At 43.4% G+C, this 23,841-nt stretch overlaps 2 protein-coding genes across 47 annotated transcripts in view; one reads left to right on the forward strand and one right to left on the reverse strand.

Moving 5' to 3' along the window:
• SORBS2 (sorbin and SH3 domain containing 2) overlaps window positions 1-23,841 on the forward strand; it is a 371,761-nt gene that overhangs the window by 196,961 nt on the left and 150,959 nt on the right. The gene's annotated exons all lie outside the window — the stretch shown is intronic.
• LOC116274112 (peptidyl-prolyl cis-trans isomerase NIMA-interacting 4) lies at window positions 15,851-16,307 on the reverse strand. Its single transcript, XM_031664123.1, has one exon. The coding sequence runs from the start codon at window positions 16,281-16,283 to the stop codon at window positions 15,888-15,890; it is 396 nt and encodes a 131-aa protein (XP_031519983.1). The 5' UTR covers window positions 16,284-16,307; the 3' UTR covers window positions 15,851-15,887.

The raw sequence follows: 23,841 nt of genomic DNA on the forward strand, positions 1-23,841 counted from the left end.
ATTGAAACAAAATTTCTGAATGAATAAAGACATTGCTGATGGCAGCTATGAATTCAAGTATTTTAACATATGTTCAGGTGTTTGCTTTGGGGCATGGAAGGAGTTAAAAGTGAAGGAAAATGTTTAAAGTTTTCTTCTTCACTTTGAACCACATTTCAAAGAAGTACATAATTTTGACATAAAAGATATATTTCCTTCATAGACTAACACAAGTACGTGTGTGTCTGAATGAATTAAGCCTTGTGTTTGGGGTTATATCTATTAACTTTTATTATGTAACCGAAATGGCAATCATTTAAAATGAAATGTTTTCCGCTCTGCTAGCATGGTGACAGATTATTCAGAGTAGGATTGGTGACGCTGCTTTCTTCTGCTCCTTGTCCTCAGTCACATTCTTGAAATTGGCAACAAAGCTGATTTGATTTAATTTTTATATCCTCATGCAACTAATGAGAAGGAAATGTGTTTTTAATGCATTGCACACTTCGATTTTCCTGGATGTGTCCAGGAACTCATATTTGTGAAAGGCAGACGAGCTCTTTTGTGGTGCATCTTTTTCAGGGATCAGTATTGTTCTATCCAATGCGGCTGCATTACAAAGCCTGTGTAGATGCGTATGCAGACATAGGATGCCTATACAGATGTGTTTTGTTAATTTTTTTTTTTTTTTTTTTTTTTTTTGAGACGAAGTTTCGTTCTTGTTGCCCAGGCTGGAGTGCAATAGCGCGATCTCGGCTCACTGCAACCTCTGCCTCCTGGGTTCAGGCGATTCTCCTGCCTCAGCCTCCCGAGTAGCTGGGATTACAGGCACCCACCACCACGCCCGGCTAATTTTTTGTATATTTAGTAGAGATGTGGTTTCACCATGTTGACCAGACTGGTCTTGAACTTCTGACCTCAGGTGATTCACCCACCTCGGCCTCCCAAAGTGCTGGGATTACAGGCATGAGGCACTGCACCTGGCCACATTTTGTTACTTTTTCAGAGTATTCCTTCCTCATATTTGGCCAACACATGGAGAGTAATTAAATGGGTCACTGCCAATTCGATGGAAATGAAACGTAGTACATATGGTTGTTCCTGATCTGAGAGTTGAGCCTGAGAGCTGGGAAGTCTAAGCGTGGACTGAGAACAAGAATACGTTGTGTAAAGTAAAAATTGAAATGGCATTTGGAGTCCCCTAAGCTGGGCTATCCTTAAGGACACACCATTTCAAGGAGTCACCATGGAGTCTATAACAGAAATTTGCCCCATAGGAATAGGAAAGTACTGTGGCATTGAGTGTTTTATAGAAGTTAAATTTCTAACCTTAATTGATTGCTAAAGTTGACTTAGATTATTGCTAATAACTATAGGATTTTACTGAATGTGATAAGCTTTGAAATAATGACTATAAGTAACATAAGACCATGAGCACAACTAACAGAATTATAATTAAGGAACCCTGTTACAGGCAATAGAATAACCATTGACTTCTATCTAAAACATCACCATTTGTCTTTGAATGTTTATCACTGGGGATAATTCTTAGAGCGTTCATCAAAACCACAGCCAAATCTTATCAAATTATTCTATTTCCACATTCTCTTAAAACTGTAAAGGATAAAAAACAAACAAAAAAAAGCAAAAAACAAACCAAAAAAACCTTTCAATTCCTGGAGAACTCACCCATTTGAGAGATTTCTTAGGTCTTCTCTATTCATTCACCATCATTCACTATTATGAGATTTTTGTGAATTCTTGCACCTGTGTTCTCCCTACCCATTAAATATGCCATATCCTTTGGTCATCGAGCTCAATCCTTAGAAAAAGGTACACACCCCCCTCACATACACAAACTCTGTTCTGTTTCAAGATACATCCAATGGAGCACCTTACCCTCACTTATACAAAGAGGACAATGGAACTTGATAGCATATGGTATTGTGAGAATCCACTGAGGAAAGAGCAAGCAACTGCTTCTGGTTGATCATTGCAAAGTGCTCTTCTTATATTGGGCAGAAATCACTTTTAACGCCTACTCCATATCTTTAAGTGAGAAGCTGTTATCTCTCTGCGGGTTCTGTCGTACCATAGGGTGTGCTTCATTCCTAAACTTAGCAACACTGACATCCTCATCACTCCGGAGAGAGCACAGTCATTCACTCATGCAAATCCGAGCACCGTCCAAAAGCAAAGGACTGTTCTGAGTGCTTGGGACACATCAGTGAATAACCTCGGTAAAAATTCCTGCCCCCACAGAGCTTAAATCCCCGTGGGCAGAACACAGAGTGAAAGACAAACATGATAAGAGATTATATAGTAGGTAAGAGAGTAAAAGGGGGCTCAATATAGCAGGGTAAAGAGGATCTGGAGAATGTCTGTGTTGAGGGCAGTGCAGCTTGGAGTTTCAAATGTTGAGCCAGGAAGTTGAAGGGGGTTACCCATAGGGTCAACCATCTGGGGGCAGAAGGCACCGCCTCTGTAAATGCCCTAAAATGTGAGTGCCCTCCCAGTTTGAGGCACAGCAAGGAGGCCAGGATAGCTGCAACCAAGAGAAAGAAGGGTTGAGTGCCAGAGAATGAGGCCTTCACACTGAAGGGAGTAGATGGTAAGGCGGGGGAAGGTGGAAGCTGGAGACTAATTAGGAAGCTATTGCAATGGCCAGGTGAGGAAGGATGGTGCCTGGAACAGGTGGAAGTGGAGGAGACAGCAGAGGTGGCTGGTTCTCCATGGTGTTTAAAGCCTTGAGACTGAGCGAGGCAGTGAGCATAGAAAGAGGACAAAGAAGGCTAAGAACTCAGCCCTGCAGCACTCCAAGATTGAGAGGCCAGGAAGAAGAAGAAAAGGAAATGAAACTAAGAAGGCATGCCCAGGAAGATAGGAGGAAGGCAAGCGGGCACAGTGTGCTGAAAGCCAAGAGAGGAAAGTATGTCAAAGGGAGAGGCGCAATCAAGAAAGATGACGGCTGACGGCTTAGATATAACCTGATAATTTTACAATATGGAGCTCAGTGGGGTCCTGGCAAGAGCAGTTTGGTGGAATGCTATAATTCTGGAAAGTCTTTCTCATGATATTTAATTTTAAAAAGGGAAGCGTAATTCAAGTGAAATCATGCTGATTTACTAGCTATGTGAAATTCTTGGTTAGGACCTGAGAGTTTCTTCATCACCAGCCTCACTAACTGTGTAACTAGTGGCATGCCCTGGTGTCAGCAATGCTCTGAACAGCAGCCTCCACACAACTCTAGATAAACAAAATACACAGTAGTCTGGCCATCAGCCTCTGTGTTAACAATCTATAGCAGTCTCCATTTCTTACACTCAATCCCATCAGTGGCTCACCAGATTGTATCAGCAATTGCTCGAAAATAGTCCAATAACAGGAGTAAAACAGGAAAGCTGCCATTAGGGAACTCATCTTTAAATTTTACAAAACACCTAAGCCCAATCTCCTCCATCCGGTTGTATAGATCTAGCTCTGGAGAAAGCAGATGTTTTAAGAACTTGAAATTGCTGAACTAATGTAAACCCTCGTCCCTGTGGTATGTCCCCCAACATGGAACAATCCAGACCACCTAGGCTTCTGTCTGCTAGGCCGTCATGCCTCCATGGCTTCCTGTGTCACCTGGAAGGAGTTGAGACAGTGGTTTAATTTCCCAAGACACGGAATAACTCTTCAACCGGAATTGTGATGCTGGGACAAAGCGAGGGACCTTAACGATAAATGCTATTTTAATACCTTGAAATTATGTTATTCAGGCGTTCGTTTCTAAAGTGTCTTAAATATCAAATACAAAGTTAACAAGAGAAAGGAACATTAACAAAAATCTCTAAAAGTTAGAAATGTACAGGTAAAGACTAAAAATTGATAGGAGGTTTAGTTGTGTTTCCTACTCAGAAATCCAAAGTTGAAAAGCAGTCAAGGCATTTTGCCCTGCTCTACCTTCTTCACGTAGGTGCCGTTCCTGTCCATTTCGGAAGCTAATTATGAAATGGCCACACAACTGAATGTTTCTGTTTATAAAATAATGTTTCTTGAAGGGGCTTGCGTCATCTAAATATCTTATGTCATAATAGAAGCCACTGAGATTCAAAGAAGTGGACTAAACCTGACAATATCTGAAAGTCTTCTGCTGGACCAGGAACCCCCACAGTGGACGGTGTGCTTCCTGCTTTTCCAGGCAACTCGATGAGAAAACCATCCCAAAGTGAGAAAAAATGGAAGCCTGCAAAGTTCATCATTCAAGACATTGATGGCACTCACGTCTTTGTAGTAGCAGAACTGGTTAATGTCCTCCAGGAGCGAGTGGGTGAATTAATGGACCAAAATGCTTTTTCCCTTACCCAGAAATGAAAATACTCAATATGAACCATTTAGGAATTATAAGCAGCAAATGTGAAAGACTTGCCACTCGATATCTTAGGTGACTGATTAGACGTAGAGGGTTGTGTTAGTTGTTTTAGAAGCGTGACACGGGAAAGACCAAGGGATCATTTGTTCAGAAAAGACCCTGAACTGCTTTTGTTATACTACAGAATTAAAAAAAAAAAAAAAGAAAGCTTTAACAGTTGACTGTAATTTGGCTTTTATTGTCCTTTATTAAAATACAAATGTCAAAAAAAAAAAAATGGAAGCCCGCTTCAGGATCCAGCTCTGGATGTTACTTATATTACATATCACCTGTAAGCATACGTACGGATAAATTTTTATAGACTGACCATATAGTTAAGATGATGCAAAGATCCAGACATAATCAACAATGAATAGTACTTGAGTTTTTAGGTGGCTTAAATATTTTTTTTCTTTTGGGAACTGACTGATGTGATTTCTTTCTGGAGAATGAGTTACCTAGAACCAAGATCCTAGAACAGAAGAGTGAATTTTGTGAAATATTCTCCTTATCAAATTGACGGCCTTAGTGTTTGGAAAATGTAATTAAAAATCCATGTGACATACACAGCAAAATTATAGCTATACTAAGGGGAAATTTTTCCTGTGATTTATAAAAATCTTTAAATTTTACAGAGTCATGTGTTCTGAGTCATGACTTGCAATGACATAAATTAAATAACAATTATGAACTGCCTGGAGAAGAGCTTCTGTTGAGCATCTTCTATTTGATATTCTTGGAACATCTTTCTAATGAGCTGTCAATGAAAATTCAGCTGATTTAATGTCAATGCTGCCAACCACCCGTCCAAATCACTTGCATACTATTAAAATTCTTGGATGTCTTCACTTGTTTCAAATCAAGTTGCCTTAATCTTATGGTTTCTATAAAACAACATTTATAAAAATCTGGGACCTCTTTTGCTTTTTGTTTTGCATTTTAACTGGTATTTACTTCAGATCTGTTTTCTGATATGCAGAGTTAAATTTTTTCTTCTAATAAACATGAGGAAGTATGGGATTAAGATAAGTGAGATGAACAAACATTAGATTTTATGCCAAGTGAGATATGAAGAATGAAAAGACATTTGCTTTCTTATGTATAATTAAAAGGAAAGTCTTAAAAGAAAGAATGTGATTATTCTTCTGGTTCTAAATGCGAATGATAAGAGAGTCTAAGTGAGACCTTTAGCCTTTGTGGTCTGAGTTAATGTGTGGTCTAGCCCTCCTTGATAGTCAAATGAGTTTTCAAGACTTGTTGCTACTTCCAACCTCTATGAGGATTTTCACTGTGCTATCTCTTGCTATGCCTGCCAGTAAAAATGTGGCTGGCATGATTCAGGATCTGATATTTATACCAACTTTCAAGTTGTGTATTTGATGAGTAGAAAACTGTCTTCCATGCCAAACATCTCACATTTGTGTATGTTTCTGATGCCTATTATTTTCTTGTGACTTTTACCTCCAAATAGTTTAAAGGAGCGTAATTCTGATGTAGTCTAAGGATAGTGGAGTCTATGGTCACATTCCAAGTGACAGTGACTCTTCCCTTATTCAGGTGAAAATGCAAGTGACACTAGTCAACTCTTTTCAGTAAATTGGCTGTAATTGCAATGGGAAGCAAAGGTGTCAGTCCCAGAGTGGGAAGAGGAGCATGATTGCCTGGAAGACCAGGAGGGTAGTCTGGCCTTGCTGACGTTTGACAGAGTCTGTTGTCAGCTTGCCAGGACACATGCTGGTCATCTTGACATAGCCTAATATTGGCCCTGTCCAAAGCCATATTTCCAATCAGCACTCTGCCAAGGACAGAGAATTGGTCACTGATGATCCATCTCTCAAGTATATAAAGCTATGACATTGGTGGGTTTTTTCCTGCCAGTTTGGCAGAGATAATGCTGCACATTTTCACAAAGCCCATTTCCCTTCCTCCTGGGCACACAGGTAGATTACATTCCTCAGCCTCCTCTGCAGTTAGAAGGAATCACATGACAATTTCTGGCTGGTAGAAGTGATGTATTGCCCTTCCAGGTCTGCCTCATGAAGCCTATACCTGATCCAGTACATTCTCACTCCTTTCAGCCAACAGCTGGACTCAGGGGATGTGAAGGACTCTGAGACCCCATGGTATGGTGGAGTAATAGTTTCAAGGAGCCTCATTTCTAAATGGCTGCTTAGAACAGAGCGCCCTGCCAGCCCCCACCCCCCGACACACACATTCCACTGAGTTGCCCTGAGCTACACTGGGTATTCGCTTTTCCGTTGTTAAGCCACTAGGATTTGGAAGATGTGGGTTTCGGTAGTTGGCCAACTGTACACAGATGGAGAAACTGTGGAGCTACCAGACTCTGTAATATAATATGCAAATGTGCCTTAGTAGATTTAGTGATGATATATGAAACATGTTGTCAAGGGTAAACGTTCTATTTTTAACATTTTTTTTAACTTTTAAGTTCAAGGGTACATGTGCAGGTTTGTTATCTAGGTAGATTGATTGCATGTCACAGGGGTTACTGTGTGTTATGGGGGTTTTGTGTGCAGATTATTTCATGACCCAGGTAATAAGCATAGTACTTGATAGGTAGTTTTTCAATCCTTACCTCCTCCCACCTTCCACCCTCAAGTAGGCCGTGGTGTCTGTTATTCCCTTCTTTGTGCCCATATGTACTCAATGTTTAGCTCCCACTAGTAAGTGAGAATATGTACTGTTTGGTTTTCTGTTCCTGTGTTCGTTGGCTAAGGAAATGGCCTCTAGCTCCATCCATGTTGCTGCAAAGGAAATGATCTTGTCCTTTTTTATGGCTACATGGTATTCCATGGTGCGTATATACCACATCTTGTTTATCAAGTCTACCACTGATGAGCATTTATGTTGATTCCATGTCTTTGCTATTGTGAATGATGTTGCAATGAATATATGTGTGTGTGTGTCTTTATGATAAAATGATATATATTCCTTTAGGTCTATACACAATAATGGAATTACTGGGTCAATGGTAGTTCTGTTTTAAGTTCTTTCAGAAATCACCAAATGCTTTCCACAATGGTTGACCTAATTTACATCTCCACCAGCAGTGTATAAGCATTCAGGGGTAAATTTTTAAAAAGATAGGTGAATAATATTAGAAACTGACATCCATTGGTGCTCTGATTTTGAAAGAATACAAGAAAAAACACCAGAGAATTAAACTTTTCTATTCCATTTAAAAGCATTTCAGTTACATGTATGTCTTTTGGACGTACTGCTTAAACATTTCTGCCTACTAATAGAATAAGAGCTATTCTATTGAGGCTAAAGGATGCATAGACATTTATTCTTTTAACTCCCAAAACAAAATCATCTTGTTTACTTTATCTGAAAGGAGCATTTTTATAATCTATAAAAATAGACTTGAACCTGTTTAATCGAATTCCAAATTGGTACCCAAATTGAAGTTTCCCAGATTATATTTTTATAAAGTATATTTTACCTTTAATTTCTCAATGAATTAAAATAAGTTAAACAAGGAAGTTAAAATTTCTTTTTACAAAGTATTTTGCATTGAATCCTTATGCAATTTCTAATTCTCCCAACAACTTTTTAGCCTCATCTATCTTCTCAAAGAGCCTCCCAGGCAATTCATCATTATTCAAAGACTTAAGGAAATGAAAACTGTTCCCCAAAACCTTTTTTATTTTTTATATTTATGTGTTGGTGTCCTACAAAAGAATGGTGAATACAGAATTGAAATTCATCATTAGGTCCAATTAGGATCAAATATTTATTATGCCTCAGTAGCTGCATGAAATGCACTTCCCCGGATGGAAATTGTTTGTGGCTAATGTGCTGTAGCGGCCATGAAGTCCTCATGGCTGTGGTAACTAGTTCTGAGATCAGTTTCCTCCTTGTGGAATGTCTTTCATCTTAGTAGCTGCTTTAAATATTTGGCTAGCATCTCCCCAGTACTCTAAATGTGGCATATTAATGTCCATTTAAGGATCAAATATTATGAATAACAGGCATGCCATATTTTCTTGGCTGCTAAACATCCATTAAGTACCTCAAAAGGGATACAGATTCTTCAGGATATATATTTTGTCATGACTAAGTGGGTCAGAATTCATTAGCAGTTTGGAAAGATAAATATAAAATGGAACCAGTAGCTGGGTTTCATTAAACTGTCGCTTCTTTCAGTCTTCTTTTAAGATTGTTTTCCACTCATTATATCTGAATTCTTTCTGTAAAGGACTCTGCTTAGTATATCATTGCTTTCCACCGGCATGATTTTGACAGAAGTCATTTCGGTTTTTTTAAGAAAAGGGTGATGAAGCTGAATATATCCTTTTAAAAGTCTGCTGCAGCATATGTACATATTTTAAAATTCTAACTACAGTAATAATTGTTGCTCACATTTGTTTTAAATAAATGCACAATGTTAACATTTGTCAACTGTACAATACTGAGTAATGTCGTTTATTTTTGAGATATTTTTCTGTTTTCCCTGAGATCCTCTGAATTTGGTTTCTCAACCTTGGTACCATTGACATCTGGAGCCAGGTCATTCTTTGTCGTGGGATCCTCTTGCATGCTGTTGGGTGTTTAGCAGCATCTCTGTCCTCTATCCACACGATGGCAGTTAGCACCCCCACCCCCACTGCCAGTTGTGGCAACCAAACCTATCTCCCAGTTGTCAAATGTTCCCTGGGGAGCAAAATCACCATGGTGGAGCACCACTATCTTAGATAATAACATATTTTTAAATCGCACCTTAATGCAAAGGTACTCTGCTTGTTTGTGATGCTGACTGTCTAGCAAAAACTCCTCTCCAATGCATCTTGGAGTTTGTTATCCCGATTGCTCCTGTGCAGAGCCTTCTCCTGTGGAATGTCAGGCATCTTTCTTTGACTTCCTTTCTCCCTGTATTTCCTCTCCCCTCTGACGCCCTAGCCTCTTAGGTTCATGTGCACGTGTGCACACACACACACATTCTGTGTCTGTTGTGGTCAGTATTTATCTACACTATTCAGAGTGGTGCCTTCACCGTCTTCTGAGGACCTACTGAGCAGCTGCCTCTCCTGCACCTCCCTCTCATGCTAGAATCAGTCCTCAATCTGCCCTCATCAAGCTTGGTCAGGGGATGCCTTTTCCTAATGATACCTGTTTCTTGCTCCTTTGCCACTTAATTTGGCAAAATGTCCAAGATGATCACCAAACTTCTGTCATCTCGTTTTATCTCATCTCATCTCGCTTTGTCTCAGCCTGTCTCATTTCGGTTTGCCATTGGCCTTCCTCATCTCTTGATTCTCAGTGAAGTTCCTAACATCCAAACTGACTTAGGCACCTACATGCTTCTCGAAAGTTCACTTCGTCTCTGTCCTTCACCTCAATCCTACCCAGACAGTTCCTGAATTTCTCTCTCTCTCTCTTACACTTCTCAGAAAGTTCACTTCATGCCTGTCCTTCACCTCAATCCTACCTGGGCAGTTCCTGAATTTCTCTCTCTCTTTTTTTTTTTTTTTTTTTTTTTAGTATTTAGAGCTGAGAGCATTCCTTTAGCATTTAATGGAAGAACCCATGTTCTATAACAATTCCTCTATGATTTGTTGAGCCCTTGTTTAAATCCTGTATCATGAACTTTTCTTGTGGTATGTTTTGTCTCCCCAAACAAGGCAATAAACTTTTTGAGACAGAAACTATATTGTAAATTTTTTTTTTTGCATCCCTAAAGTGCCTTATATATCATGTAAATTTGAATGCTATTTGCTCATGTAATTTGAGTTCCAATACCCACCTAAGGTCAAGGAGAAGAGAGAGAAATGATATCAAAATGGCAGGGAGTAGAAATAAGTGTTCCAAAGCAGCTTGTACCTTACTCCCATCTTTCCAAATGTAAATGAAAGCCAAAAATCTAAGTAAAGAGTCCCGTTTTCTTATTCAAATTATCTGTCACTCATGAGCACTACTCATTGCACCAAAGGGAGCATTTTATTCTCACACTAGCAATAGTGGTTGAAAGTGGTGCTTGTTTGTTACTTTAGAATTAGTTAATGTATTTTCAGTATGGTACCAAATAACTGGGTAAGGAGTGCACCAGCTTAATCAATAAACTTCAGGAAAGATCAGACGCTGGGGACTGCACAGCAGCAGTCGGTCCACTGCAGAGCTTTCTGTGGTGCAGTATGACTGGGACACTGGAACAGAGCGTGCTAATAATCTGAGCTGTTACACTCTGATGGGTACTATGATGCTACAGAATGTGTGAGAGTCTTTTCACACCTGTGATTTCAGCCGCGTGGATCCTGAATGCAGATCTGCTCTCAGTTCTTACTGTTTCCACTGTTTCCAAACAGACAGTGTTATTGGATTATGAGCGAATTTCAGCCTGTGGTTTGATGGTGATGAAATGAAGCAGGATTTTACAATTTGTTCATAATTGGTACACACAGTGACACTTAAAAAATCATGCTTTGTCATCCTTTCCTTTTTGCCCGCGAGGAATAGTTTCGAAAGAGTTCTTAAGAACTTGCCGTGAGTCACCTGTCTAGTGAGTGGCAGGGCAGGGGTGCTAACCTGGGTCTGTGGGACGCTCCGGCATCCAGCTTTAGTACACTGCAGGTAGTGTCTCTCCGCAACATACTGATCTGATCAGAGGGTGGTATTTGCATGTATCCATGTAAGTGGGGAGATTTGAACAGTTAACTATTTCCCCAATGAGTTCTCTTAGCAACCAGCCTCCCAGTGTTTGGTGTTTGTAGATGGAAAACGAAGCCATAGCACCACGACAGGGCAGCAGGACAGCAAAAGGCCCCAAAGAATAACTTCTCATTTTTGTTAATATGGAGCCTAATGGGTATACATTTAGTCAGCATGCATTTTCTCTCTTTGGTTGCATGAAGAGCTTTGGTCGCTATTTCTGCATTTGTTTTCTCTAAATGAGCAACTGAAACTATTTCATTAGATCTATGCACTCCTGGCAAACTGGCCTATCTGGCCCATTCTGCTTTTGCACCAAAATTATTACCTCATACACTCATGCATACATTGAACTAATGTATCTTTGCTGTTTCTTCTCTCCATAAAATTCTACTGGTCTAAAAGTTCCTATGCCCTAAGGTAATACAATTTCGCACACTTACATCTGTAATTCTGAGTCAGAATGACCAGGAATCAGAGGTCTGTGTGATTGATTAATTGATTTCCAATCCCATCAAGATTTCATCTTAAAAGCTTTTTTCCTTTCTTGTCATTGCTTAATACAAAATGACGACTCTATCTGCTTCTCCCTGAAGGGTGACTCTCAATGGGATATCAAGAAGGCAGGAAGATCAAAACAATTAAATCTTCTCTGACAGCCTCTGCTATTCGCAGAGGGTGACTCAGAGCAGGAGCAGTTCCTAGGAGCTGCTCTTGGCAACAACCTCAAGCCATCATCAGGCTGTTGGGCTGTGGCAATCCCAGTCCCCAACTGCTTTTATGCCAACTGTCCCTGCACCTCTCTCCCTCCCAGGTGGCCTGGAGCAGCATCCCTATCCCAGCCCTCCCTAAGTACCACTCCCGTGGTTAGCTGGGGCAGTGTGCCTGCCGAGCCCTACTGGTGGCTGTGGAGATCGCTAAAAGGTTCTTGCTGTAACCTTTTTTTTTATTTTTTAAGCCATAGCAGCAGCAAGCCAAGCCATACTTCTAAACATCTTTTTGGGTACTTTCTGCCGTGCTCTGAGTTTGAACACCATCTTAACTTGGAGTCCTCCTGCATTCTTCCCCAGGTCCTCTTCCAAGAATATTGTAAGTGGGGCCCCTCATTCTCAGGTGGAAAGATGCTTCTTGGAGTAGGGCACAGAAGCTCATCAATACATGAGGCTCCAGAAACAGCCTAGGGATATCCTCCACTTGCCAAAGGCAAAATGTAAACCAGTTCTAATCATAAGCCAGATTTAGCGATCATTTTTCAGTAGACTAGTTGAACTCTTCAAACTGATGAATGAGTTCACTAACAAAATCTAATTGAACAGGAAAATTATTTTGAGGTGGTTAACATATCAACCTTATTTATGCGTAAAATACCACTAATGTCAAAACTGCAGATGCAAAATCCATAACACACCTTCTCTCAGCATCAGTGTTGAGGTCCTTAAAATTGCCCATGAGCCCTCCCTTGCTAAGCTGGCATCCTGTGGAGGCTGCTTTGCTTCTGTGTGGGGGGGTCTTAGGCAGTCCTTCAAGATTTCAGGGCCCTACTTCCCAACTCACCTTACTGCAAATTCTGGAAGCAGATGTCAGTATGGAAGAATAACATTGATGGAGACTAGACTATGAAAATATTTTCAAGAACATATTGCCTAAATCAAAAGCAGCATGATTAAAAAGTTTCCCTGGAGAATACTTGGGGCTCCTGATGACAGAGCCAGTCACACACAGCAACTGCACTCCTCGCACACCGAGGCCCTGGGCTGCAGCTTACTTCAGGAAAGCCCAGCCCTAACCGATGAGGCCAGGGTCACAGGCCCAGATATGGTACAGCTAGATGCTAATTTTCTAGTTCCAAGGCAAGTCACCAAAAGCAGGCCTCTCCACCTTAGAGTGGGCCACCCGAAAACTTACAAAATGTACCTTAAATAAAAGCAAGCTTTGTTACCAGATTTCAGCACAGCTTAAAATGAGCCGGGGAGAAATGTGAGCATCTGTGGAAGCAGCAAAGACCAATTTTTTTTTTTTTTTTTTGAGACTGAGTCTCACTCTGTTACCCAGGCTAGAGTGCAGTGGTACAATCTCAGCTCATTGCAACCTCTGCCTCCCGGGTTCAAGCGATTCTCCCACCTCAGCCTTCCGAGTAGCTAGGATTACCAGCACCCTCCACCACACCCAGCGAATTTTTTGTATTTTCAGTAGAGACAGGGTTTCACTGTGTTGCCCAGGCTGGGCTTGAGCTCCTCACCTCGTGATGTGCCCACCGCGGCCTCCCAAAGTGCTGGGATTACAGGCATGAGCCACCGCACCTGAGCAAAGGCCAACTTTTCACCACTCCAGGCACGGAGTAGTGCAGGCTGGCGTACAACGAGTAGAAACCACGGCCCTGACCGCCATGCGCCTGACTCATCTATCCGGGGCCATGGTGGAGAGCAGCAAGAGACGAGTGACGGTGGTGTCCTGGAAGCTTCCGCTGCCCCGAGACAGGGCCAGAGTGCCTTGTCTTCTATGGGGCTCTTCACAGAGGAGCCAGGTACCCTGAGCACACTGCCATGAACTCATGCCCTCCACTTCTTCCCAGTCAGATCACTGACTATTGACTAATGCTTACACTCAAGCACTTGCAAGAAATTCAAATTACTGGTCCTACAATAAAGTCGCATCCCCGTGTTCATCGTTTAAAGCCTGCAGGTTGTATTAGTCTGCTTGGGCTGCCGTAACAAAGTACCACAGACTGGTGGCTTGGGTGGCAGAAATTTATTTCTCAAAGTTCTGGAGGCCTGAAGTCTAAGATCAAGGTGACGGCAGGTCTGGTTTCTTCTGAAGCCTCCCTCCTTGTCTTGCCGACAGCCACCTTCTTGCTGTGACCTCACATGGCCTTTCCTCTATGAACGCATCCCTGGTGTCTGGTGTCTCTTTTGGGTGTCCAAATTTCTTCCTTTTTTTTGAGACAAGTCTCTCTCTGTTGCCAGGCTGGAGTGCAGTGGCGTGATCTCAGCTCACTGCAACTTCTGCCTCCCAGGTTCAAACGATTCTCCTGCCTCAGCCTCCCGAGCAGCTGGGACTACAGGCAAGTGCCACCAGGCCCGGCTAATTTTTGGATTTTTAGTAGAGACAGGGTTTCACCATGTTGGCCAGGCTGGTCTCAAACTCCTGACCTTATGATCCGCCCTCCTCAGCCTCCCAAAGTGCTGGGATTATAGGCGTGAGCCACCGTGCCCGACACTCTTCTTTTAAAGGACACCAGCTAGATTGGATTAAGGTCCACCCTAATGACCTCAGTTTAACTTATTTCCCTCTTTAAAGTCCCTGTCTTCAAATACAGAGCACAGGCCCATTCTGAGGTCCTAGGGGGCCAGTCCTTCGATATATGAATTTGAGAGGGCAGAACTCAGCCCGTAACAAGGCTGCAACAAATTTGGTGGAAAATCTGGTTGATGGGAGAAGAAAGTCTCTTCATAATGTGGTGGTTTCCCACAGAGTTAAAGCCTCACACAAGAATATTTTGCTTGGTTATTCTTCACCATATGTCAGCCGCAGGATGCGTGTCTCAGCTTGTCCTAACTTGGCCTGGTCTGGGACCACTAACTCCATTCCCACCTAAGAAACTCTAACCAGATAAGTCTGGGCGCGGTGGCCCACACCTGTTATCCTAGCACTTTGGGAAGCCGAGGCGGGAGGATCACTTGAGGTCAGGAGTTGGAGACCAGCCTGGCCAACATGGTGAAACCCCGTCTCTACTAAAAATACAAAAATTAGCCAGGCATGGTGGTGCACACCTCTAGTCCCAGCTACTCGGGAGGCTGAGGCAGGAGAATTGCTTGAACCCAGGAGGCGGAGCTTGTAGTGAGCCGAGATGATGCCACTGCACTCCAGCCTGGGCAACAGAGTGAGACTCCATCTCAAAAAAGAACAAAAAGAAGAAAAAAAAAGAAACTCTAACCAGATAAAAGAGACTACATGGATCCATAGAAATCCATCGCCCTTCTGAAAAACACCCCTAAGACCATGCGTTATGGTGATGTCCGGGGAGGACTCTGAGTCACAACTGTGAGTGTTTGAATTCTGTCACTATTGAGTCCTCTTTCCATAACCTTTTGAGCCCTGGAGGTGCAGAGAAAACATTGTCTCCTGTAAATCTTACCCAAAGGCCGCCCTGATGAAAAGCCACCTGCTACTTTTCCCTCTGTGCTTCTGTCATTTTGTTATTCCCTCTATTATTTCTTCTTCTGCTTCCTTTTCTGTGGGATCAGAGTGGGAGGATATAGTTAGGACTTTGATGACATCGTTTGCTTCTCTTTTTGTAGAGAGAACCAAAATATGACCAGAAAACATATCTGTGAGGGCTGAGGCTGCCTCACTTTTCAGAGAGGCCAAAATGGCAGTAACGGTCATGGCCAAGAGGTAGTCACTGCAGTGATCAGTCATACAGGCGGTCATCCCCACACAGCCCGAGGGATGTCTTCAAATCGGAGGAGCGGGTAGATAGGCTTAAAAATGAAATATATCAGTTAAAGAAAACGAAAAAGAGAGTGCATTTGTCTATTGCTAATTTTGTCTTTTAGCTATGGAAATAATATTTAAATTTAAATTCTCTCCAAGAATTAATCTAAGTATTCTACTAAATAGAGCTATTAAGTATAGTGTGATTGCTTGCAGTCTAAGGAAATTTGTAATAGGTCACCATCAAATCAGGATCTGCACCTCAGGTGCACAGGTGCTATGAGGAAGATGCAATGTGAGGTTGGAAGGAGCCCACCGTGGCTCCAGTCCTCCTTGTCTACCTGAGCATAAGTCTGGACCATGATTAATTAATTCTTTTTTTTTTTTTTTTTTTTCAGTCTTTCATATGATTTTATTTTCTTCCTTCAACCATAATAATATGATATCCAAACTTCGTCTTAACCGGTGGGTCTGTAAACACAGGCTTATCCATCCCACTTACAGGCAAGGCAAATGCTGCTTCTTGAAATGGTCCCACCATGGACCCTCTGGTCATCCAACCCAAGTCGCCCCCTTGCCTGGCTTTATCTTCACTATACTGTGAGGCCACTTCATTGAATCTCATCCCAGACTTTAACTTTTCCATGGCTTCCATGATTTTGCCATGTTTTTCACATAGAATGTGTCTGACCTTTACTGCATTGCCACCACCTTTGGGACCTTGAGCCTTCTTGTCAGCACTGTCACTCCCAGAGGCTGCTCCCCCTTTCCCCGCTTTTCCAGAACCACTTTTTCCTTTGGGCGGCATCTTGGAAGCTTGTTGTGGAACTCTGAACTGATTAATTAATTCTTAATGCAAGTGCAGCAGTCATTTTTCAAGACATCTGTCTAAAAAATACGAAAGCCAAAAATTGGAGCAGTCCCTGATCTCTCCGTACTTGCAGGAGGCTTCTGGGAGACCTAGTCTGTGTTCTTACTGGCCACGTTCGGGTTGGTGCTGCCCCTACCACCGGCATGCACTCCTGGATAGAGACTCTGCTTCCCTAGTCCCCACTGACAGCACCTGCTCGGGCATCTTTGCAGCAGCCGCTCCCTCTCCATCCCTGATTAGTCCCACATCAACCTTCCCCAGCTGCAATGGAGATGTGCTCACTGCCCGTATGCCCACCCATTTCGGAACAAGCCACCTGCATCACACAGGGAGAGAGGCCAGGTACTCTCCGTCCCTGAGCCAGCCCACAAGTGTCCTCTGCTTTCTTTACCCTCTCCTTAGCACCAGCTGCCTAGCAAAGTCAGCGGGCAGCCGGGGCAAAGAACAGTTTGGGTGACTTCAATATGACTCTCTCTTCTGAGCCCCCGATCCAAAGGAAGGCTCGCCCTTAGTGAATGGGCCTTTGCCGAAGGGTTTTCCCTAGGGTGAAGGGGAAAACCATGTTTCACAATTTCAGGCAAGTCTGAATGGTAGGAGCCAGATTTTTGCAGCCTGGTCTTTAATCCTTGGTGGCCATTCATTCCATTAGGCTTCTTATGTCATGATATGATTTCATCTCTGAATGTTGGACCATTTGGGGGACTCGGACATTGTCAGTCCACCAAACGGTTTTGACTTTGTGGAAAGTTCTCATTCTGAGATTCTGAAAATTCAAAGATTAATCCGATGTGGCAGAATCATTAGTGCCACCACCTATCTGCATAGTTTGCAAGATAACATCACTTCATTGTTTGATTTGAGCTGAAGAAGATTATTGATCTAAACAATGATAATTTATCAATATTCTCCTATGAAATTCAACCAGAACCATAGATTTCCTTTCATGATGCAGAGTCTAAAATAGTCAATGGACTATTTCTAGCCTGACAGTACACTATAGACTAGAGTAACATGCTGATTTAGGGAAACAGAAACCTAGATCCAAAACCCACAAAGTACTCTTGGGGACCCTGGAAAAGCCTGCATGGACCTCCTACAGTTTCAAGTTCCACATGAATGCAATAACGCATACAATGGGGTACATTGTTTCAAAACCACCAGCCCACATGTAATCATTGTGTAATTGAATAATTATAATAGCATCCAACCATATGAAATTTTAGGAAGTGAAAATTGGAGATCAAATAACAGAAAAAGAGAGAAGGGAAGGAGGAGGAAGAAGAGGAAAATGAGGAGGGGGAGAAGAGAAAGGGGAAAGTGGAAGAGGAGGAGGAAAGGAAGGGGGAGAAGGAGGAGAATGGGGAAGAAAGGAGAAATGAAAGAAGAGGGAAAGGGGAAAGGTGAGGGGAAGCAGAAGAGGAGGAGGAAGAAGAAGGAGAAGGAGAAGAAGGAGGAGGAGGAAGAAGAAGGAGAAGGAGAAGAAGGAGGAGAAAGAAGGAGAAGGAGACGGAGGAGGAGGAAGAAGAAGGAGGAGAAGAAGGAGGAGGAGGAAGAGGAGGAGAAAGAAGAAGGAGAAGGAGAAGAAGGAGGAGGAAGAAGAAGAAGGAGGAGAAGAAGGAGGAGGAGGAAGAGGAGGAGGAGGGCAGAAGATAGAAGGAGGAGGAGGAGGAAAGGAGAAAGAGGAGGAAAAAGGAGCAGGAGGAGGAATAAGAAGAAGGAGAAGAAAGGAGGAGAAGAAGGAGGAGGAGGAAGAGGAAATCATCTGGATCAGGAGGAGGAAGAGGGGCTCATCATCGGAATCTTAGTTTGCCCTGTCCTTCCACTCATTTACTACCTGAACCCTCTCTCATGTAGAATCTGTGGGAGTTGGGGAGGGGAATGCAATGTGACTATGTGACCGAATAGATTTTGAAGCTAACAGAGTTCTAAGCTACTGGGTGTGTACACGGAAAGGAGGTGACAAATCTCCTTTCTGTGTACACACCCAGTGATTGTGTATCACAGTTTTTAGCTCTCTGTTGTCATCCTCGGCACTGAAGGACAATGTGGAAGAAGCCATCACAAAACTCAGCCTGGTTTGAGACTGCTTTTGCTTCCGAAGGGCTATTTGTTCTTCATCATCCCAGGCAGCAACTGGGGAACAAATTGGGAAATCTGTGCAAAATTAATAGCACTATCAGGAATCAAGCAGGTGTGCCAAAGAGAGAGTTGAAAACAGTCTGGGTTTTCATGCTGCACCAAAATTTAGTGAACTCAAAAGACTTATCAACAGCAAACTTCCCCTAAGCAGCATGTTGTCAAACTAGCCTACCTCACTAGGATACCATGAAAAAAACAATAAATGGAAATTATTGTAAAAATATAATTTAAAAAGCACAATGTATCTGATAAGGTAGCACTCCGGAATCTCAACCTTACCCGCTTTCTGACCTTCAGATCTGAGGCTTAGATCTAGGTTGCTTTCACAGATGGTGTAAAGGAGATGCCTCTCCAGGAAACCAGCTGGTCCCCACCACGCCCAAAGGCCTGGGAGGTCGGTCACTGTGCCTGCCGGGCTCTTTAGAGGTTAGGATGGTGCTGACTCATGCTGCAGGCTGTGCAGCTGTGGAGTGTGTCAGAGACTGTGCAGACAGTCAGAACTTCAGAAGCTCATGCCTCCCAGGTGTGCAAATCCCACATCAAATAACACAGGTCAAAGCTTAGGACACGCCCAGAATCTACTGTGTCAGATTCATAAACGATTTTAGCAAATATTCCTCTTCCCTGACTTCCCTACATTTTCTCTCCTTTTCACCACAGCAAATATATCTTTATTTATGATTCTCACCTCATTTAGTTAAAACCTTTGCTAAAAGTTTATGTTTGTTCCAGTGATAACAGCTAATGGCATGTGAGTGTTTACTGTGTCAAAGGCTCTATGAGGTACAGTTTAGGGGGATATCTTATTGGATCCTTGAAGAAAAATGCCCTGGAATGGAAAATCCACAAGGCTGTGGTCTCTTCATCGGCGCTGGACGCTTCTGGATCCATACATCTGGGAAGTTGTAGGTGCCTGATGGATATTTACCGAAGGAATGAACAAATGGATGGGAGAGTAAAAAAGCAATCTATGAAGTAGGTGCCATTATTATTCCCATCTTGTGATATGCAAGGTTAAGCAGCCAATCAATGCTGGCGGTGAGATTCAAAGCCAGGCAGTCTGTCTGCAGAGTCGTGCTCCTGGGTGCATATGTTTACTTAGGCCAGTTGTTTTTGCTTTTTTGTTTTGTTTTATTTTTTAATTCACCGCTTGCTTTAGCCCTAAAGTGCCAGCCAACAGGCTTGAAAACTAAGATTCTCAAGGGTTGTTTGAACACTACCCCCGAACTGTTGGAGTCAGGGCTGGCCCCTGAGAGCTAAAGATTATCGTCTTCATCAGAATTAGCAGAGAAAACAAGCCAGAGAGACAAGTCCAATCGGAAATAATGCAGGGGAGCCAAGATGCCGATTTCAGAGAAAGGCAAGTCAGCAGATGGGGAGGGCCTCCAGCCTCGGCAGGACCAGCAGCTGTATCAAACACGAACGGTTGGGAAATGTAGGCGTTGAGACACAGGCCGGGTCAGTGAGTGGAGGACCCGTGGGGCGGGAGGCCACGAGCACCTTAATATTCACCTCAAAGGCCAAACATTCAAGTTGGCTCCTGGAAACCAGCCAGTGTATGATTTCTGGCTGGGTATGTCCAATGTAATGGACCAGAAATAAAGCAGATACTTTTAAAAAATGTATATTAATTTATTTTATGTAGCCCCTGCTGCTGTGTCGAAGGAGGGCCAGAAGAGCAGGAGTATGTGATGAAAAGTGAGGAGAGGCCAGGCGCGGTGGCTCACGCCTGTAATCTCAGCACTTTGGGAGGCCGAGGCGGGCAGATCACTTGAGGTCAGGAGTTTGAGACCAGCCTGGCCAACACGGTGAAACCCCATCTCTACTAAAAATATAAAAATTAGCTTGGGAGGCTGAGGCAGGAGAATCTCTTGAACCTGGCAGGTGGAGGTTGTAGTGAGCCGAGATCGTACCACTGCACTCCAGCCTAGGCAACAGAGCAAGACTCCCCTTCAAAAAAAAAAAAAAAAAAAAAAAAAAAACAGAGAGAAAGAAGGAAAGTGAGGAGAGGGCAGCTCTCTGGCCTGACCTCTGCTCCTAATGCAATCGCAGGACTGAAGAAGCAAAAAGTACTTTTCATACATGTCCCTCTGTTACTCTCTCTGCTTTTCTTCTACTTGAGTCCTCTTGCCCTTTCTGACATAATGCTAAAGGTTTCTAATGATGCCTGTCTTTACTGTCTTACGTTACATTATGCCAACTTGTGTTCATAGACAGAGTCATATTTAGTCAAGGTACTGACCACAGGTCCTAATTTTGCAAATTTTGGTTACACTTTCTCTACACATTTTTGGAGTCTGAGTTTATGCCAGAGGATCAGTGCAGGGCTGAATTGGTGCTGGGCTGAGTTGGTGCTGGGCTGAGTTGGTACTGGTTTGAGTTGGTGCTGGTCTGAGTTGGTGCTGGTCTGAGTTAGTGCTGGTTCAAATTGGTGCTGATCTGAGTTAGTGCTGATCTGAGTTGGTGCTGGGCTGAGTTGGTGCTGGGCTGAGTTGGTACTGGGCTGAGTTAGTGCTGGGCTGAGTTGGTTGCTGGGCTAGGTTGGTGCTGGTCGGAGCTGGGAGCTTGGTCTGAGCTGGTGCTGGTCTGGAGTTAGCGCTGGTCTGGGCCTGGTGCTGATCTGAGCCAGTGCTGGGCCCGAGCTGGTGCTGGGCTGAGTTGGTGCTGGGCTGAGTTAGTCCTGGGCTGAGTTGGTGCTGGTCTGAGTTGGTGCTGATCTGAGTTAGTGCTGGGCTGATGGTGCTGGTTTGAGTTGGTGCTGGTCTGAGTTGGTGCTGGTCTGAGTGCTGGTCTAAATTGGTGCTGATCTGACTTAGTGCTGGGCTGAGTTAGTGCTGGGGTGAGTTGTGCTGGGCTGAGTTGGTACTGGGCTGAGTTGGTGCTGATCTGAGTTGTGCTGGGCTGAGTTGGTGCTGGGCTGAGTTGGTGCTGGGCCGAGTTGGTGCTGGGCTGAGTTGGTGCTGATCTGAGTTAGTGCTAGGCTGAGTTGGTGCTGGGCTGAGTTGGTGCTGGTCTGAGTTGGCGCTGATCTGAGTTGGCGCTGGTCTGAGTTGGCGCTGGTCTGAGTTGGCGCTGATCTGAGTTTGGTCTGAGTTGGTGCTGGTCTGAGTTAGTGCTGGGCTGAGTTGGTGCTGGGCTGAGTTGGTGCTGGTCTGAGTTGGTGCTGGATCTGAGTTAGTGCTGATCTGAGTTAGTGCTGAAGCCAGTGCCAGCTGAGTTGGTGCTGATCTGAGTTGGTGCTGGGCTGAGTTAGTGCTGGACTGAGTTAGTGCTGGGCTGAGTTGGTGCTGATCTGAGTTGGTGCTCATCTGAGTTGGTGCTGGTCTGAGTTGGTGCTGGGCTGAGTTGGTGCTGGGCTGAGTTGGTGCTGATCTGAGTTGGTGCTGGTCTGAGTTAGTGCTGGTCTGAGTTGGTGCCGGGCCGAGTTAGTGCTGGGCTGAGTTAATGTTGGGCTGAGCTGCCTGTTTTGCATCTGGGACTCCCAACATTCACTTCCTGCTGCAGCGCAGACTGGATGACCTTCAAGGCTCTGTTTCACCGACTTTCAGCTTTCTTGATGCCAAAGCCACAGAGCATTCTTGAGTTGGAAATTACCTCTTTGCAAAAGCAAAGAGCACTGTAAAGAACTTGACCTGCCCACTCCACAGTGATATTCCACAGGCTCCAGTTTCTGTGCCGCTTGAATTCTAGCTGTTGAGCTCCCTGCCATTTACATGCCAGCAGGGATGAATGTCCTGACAGCGTGTGTCCACTGTGCACGTGCTTCCGCTTGTCAGCATGGGAGAAGCCCAAGTATGATGTGTAGACAAGACCACCGCTTCTCTCTGCTCCATTCCTGCACAAGCCACACACAGCAGACTTGCATTTCTGTCAAGGGCTCCGGTTTTCCATCATCTATTTTTTATAGCACTGATACTAAACCAGTTGCAGCAAACGAAGGGTATTATTTCTGGTTTGAGGGCATCGCGATGCTGATTTACCGTTCCTAGGAAGCAAACTCACCGTGTTGGCCTCTCTCATTTTACCATGGGAGACCCGGCTCCACAAAACGTAAGTGTTTGGAGATACTTGATATTTTCACAACGTAAATAACAGTTTCCCTGTGCATGAGGGAGAAGGGTCATGCAATCATAAGACGGGAGAGGGATGGAAATGTTATTAGGTTCGATTTGTGGCAGCGTGACAGTGAGTTGAAGACAAGCAACAAAATTTGCCGCGTCCTGCAGTTTCTTAGTGTATCATTAATCTTTGAGAGACTTTGGGTATATTCTGAAGAATTTGGTGGCATTTCAGAATCAGTGCCATGTGCGGTTTCTGAAATGTCACATCTCCTCATAGCAGTGTGTTCTCTATATAAAATAAACCTGCATGTTTAGATTTTAAAAAGAGTGATGAAGATTTGGAAACCAGGAAGTGTCGAGGGAACCGTTTCTAAAGGACCAGAAGCCCCCAGACTGAACACATACCTCAGTACACACATCCCCTCACGCACCGACAAACACACAGACTTTCAGAATTACCCTGCAAACTAGCAATAACATCAACTTCGAATGCTTTTTGCTTTCAGTAGATTTACTTACAATGATTAGCTAAACATCAATAACACATACATGCATTTCAAGTTGCCCAGTGTTAACTTTCAAATCTATTGCGTATTAATCCCTCCAGGCCTTTGGTGGTTTTGCCAGAGCTAACACCCTACAATTCATTTCTTTATGAACATTTTCCACATTTTAAGTGTATAGCTATTATTGCTTTTTCAAACCTGTGTTTTGTTTTGCCCCATATTTCCAATTCTAAGACCATGTATTCAGCCTTTTGACTTTGTGAGTGTAATTACCATTTTAACCGGTAAAAAAGAAAATGCCAGTCCAACCCATACAAATTGCCAGTTTTCAGTGTTCCTGTGTGCCTCTGCTTTACCCAGCAGCAAGATCAACAGAGCACCAGGATGGAGACAAGTCAGCTCTCAGCTGTTAGTCACCTGCTAGGAACCTTGACAGCTCATTTGCAAGTTCACACTTTTTTGATGCTAGAGTTCTTGAGTCCCTGACAGCCGAACCTTCTGACGCCAGCTAACTATGCAAATAGAGAGTGGCACCCAGAGGGCTCCCTTGCCCTGGTGTTATTTCCAACATATTATTTTGGTCAAACACAGAAATCAGTTCTTCTTGAATGCTTTCTAATAAAAGGAAACAGTATGTGGACAGTGAAAAAAGGGAAAATTGAAAGTGTAACAAAATAAGCCTGAACTTTGCGAGAGTCACAGAAAGAATTCAAGGCCTAATATTTAATCAAAATTAATTTAACAAAATTGTACTAAGACTCCTCCCTTAGACCCACTTGGAGAATGTTT

Source organism: Papio anubis, chromosome 3 (assembly GCF_008728515.1).
Source record: "Papio anubis isolate 15944 chromosome 3, Panubis1.0, whole genome shotgun sequence".
Taxonomy (NCBI): Eukaryota; Metazoa; Chordata; class Mammalia; order Primates; family Cercopithecidae; genus Papio; species Papio anubis.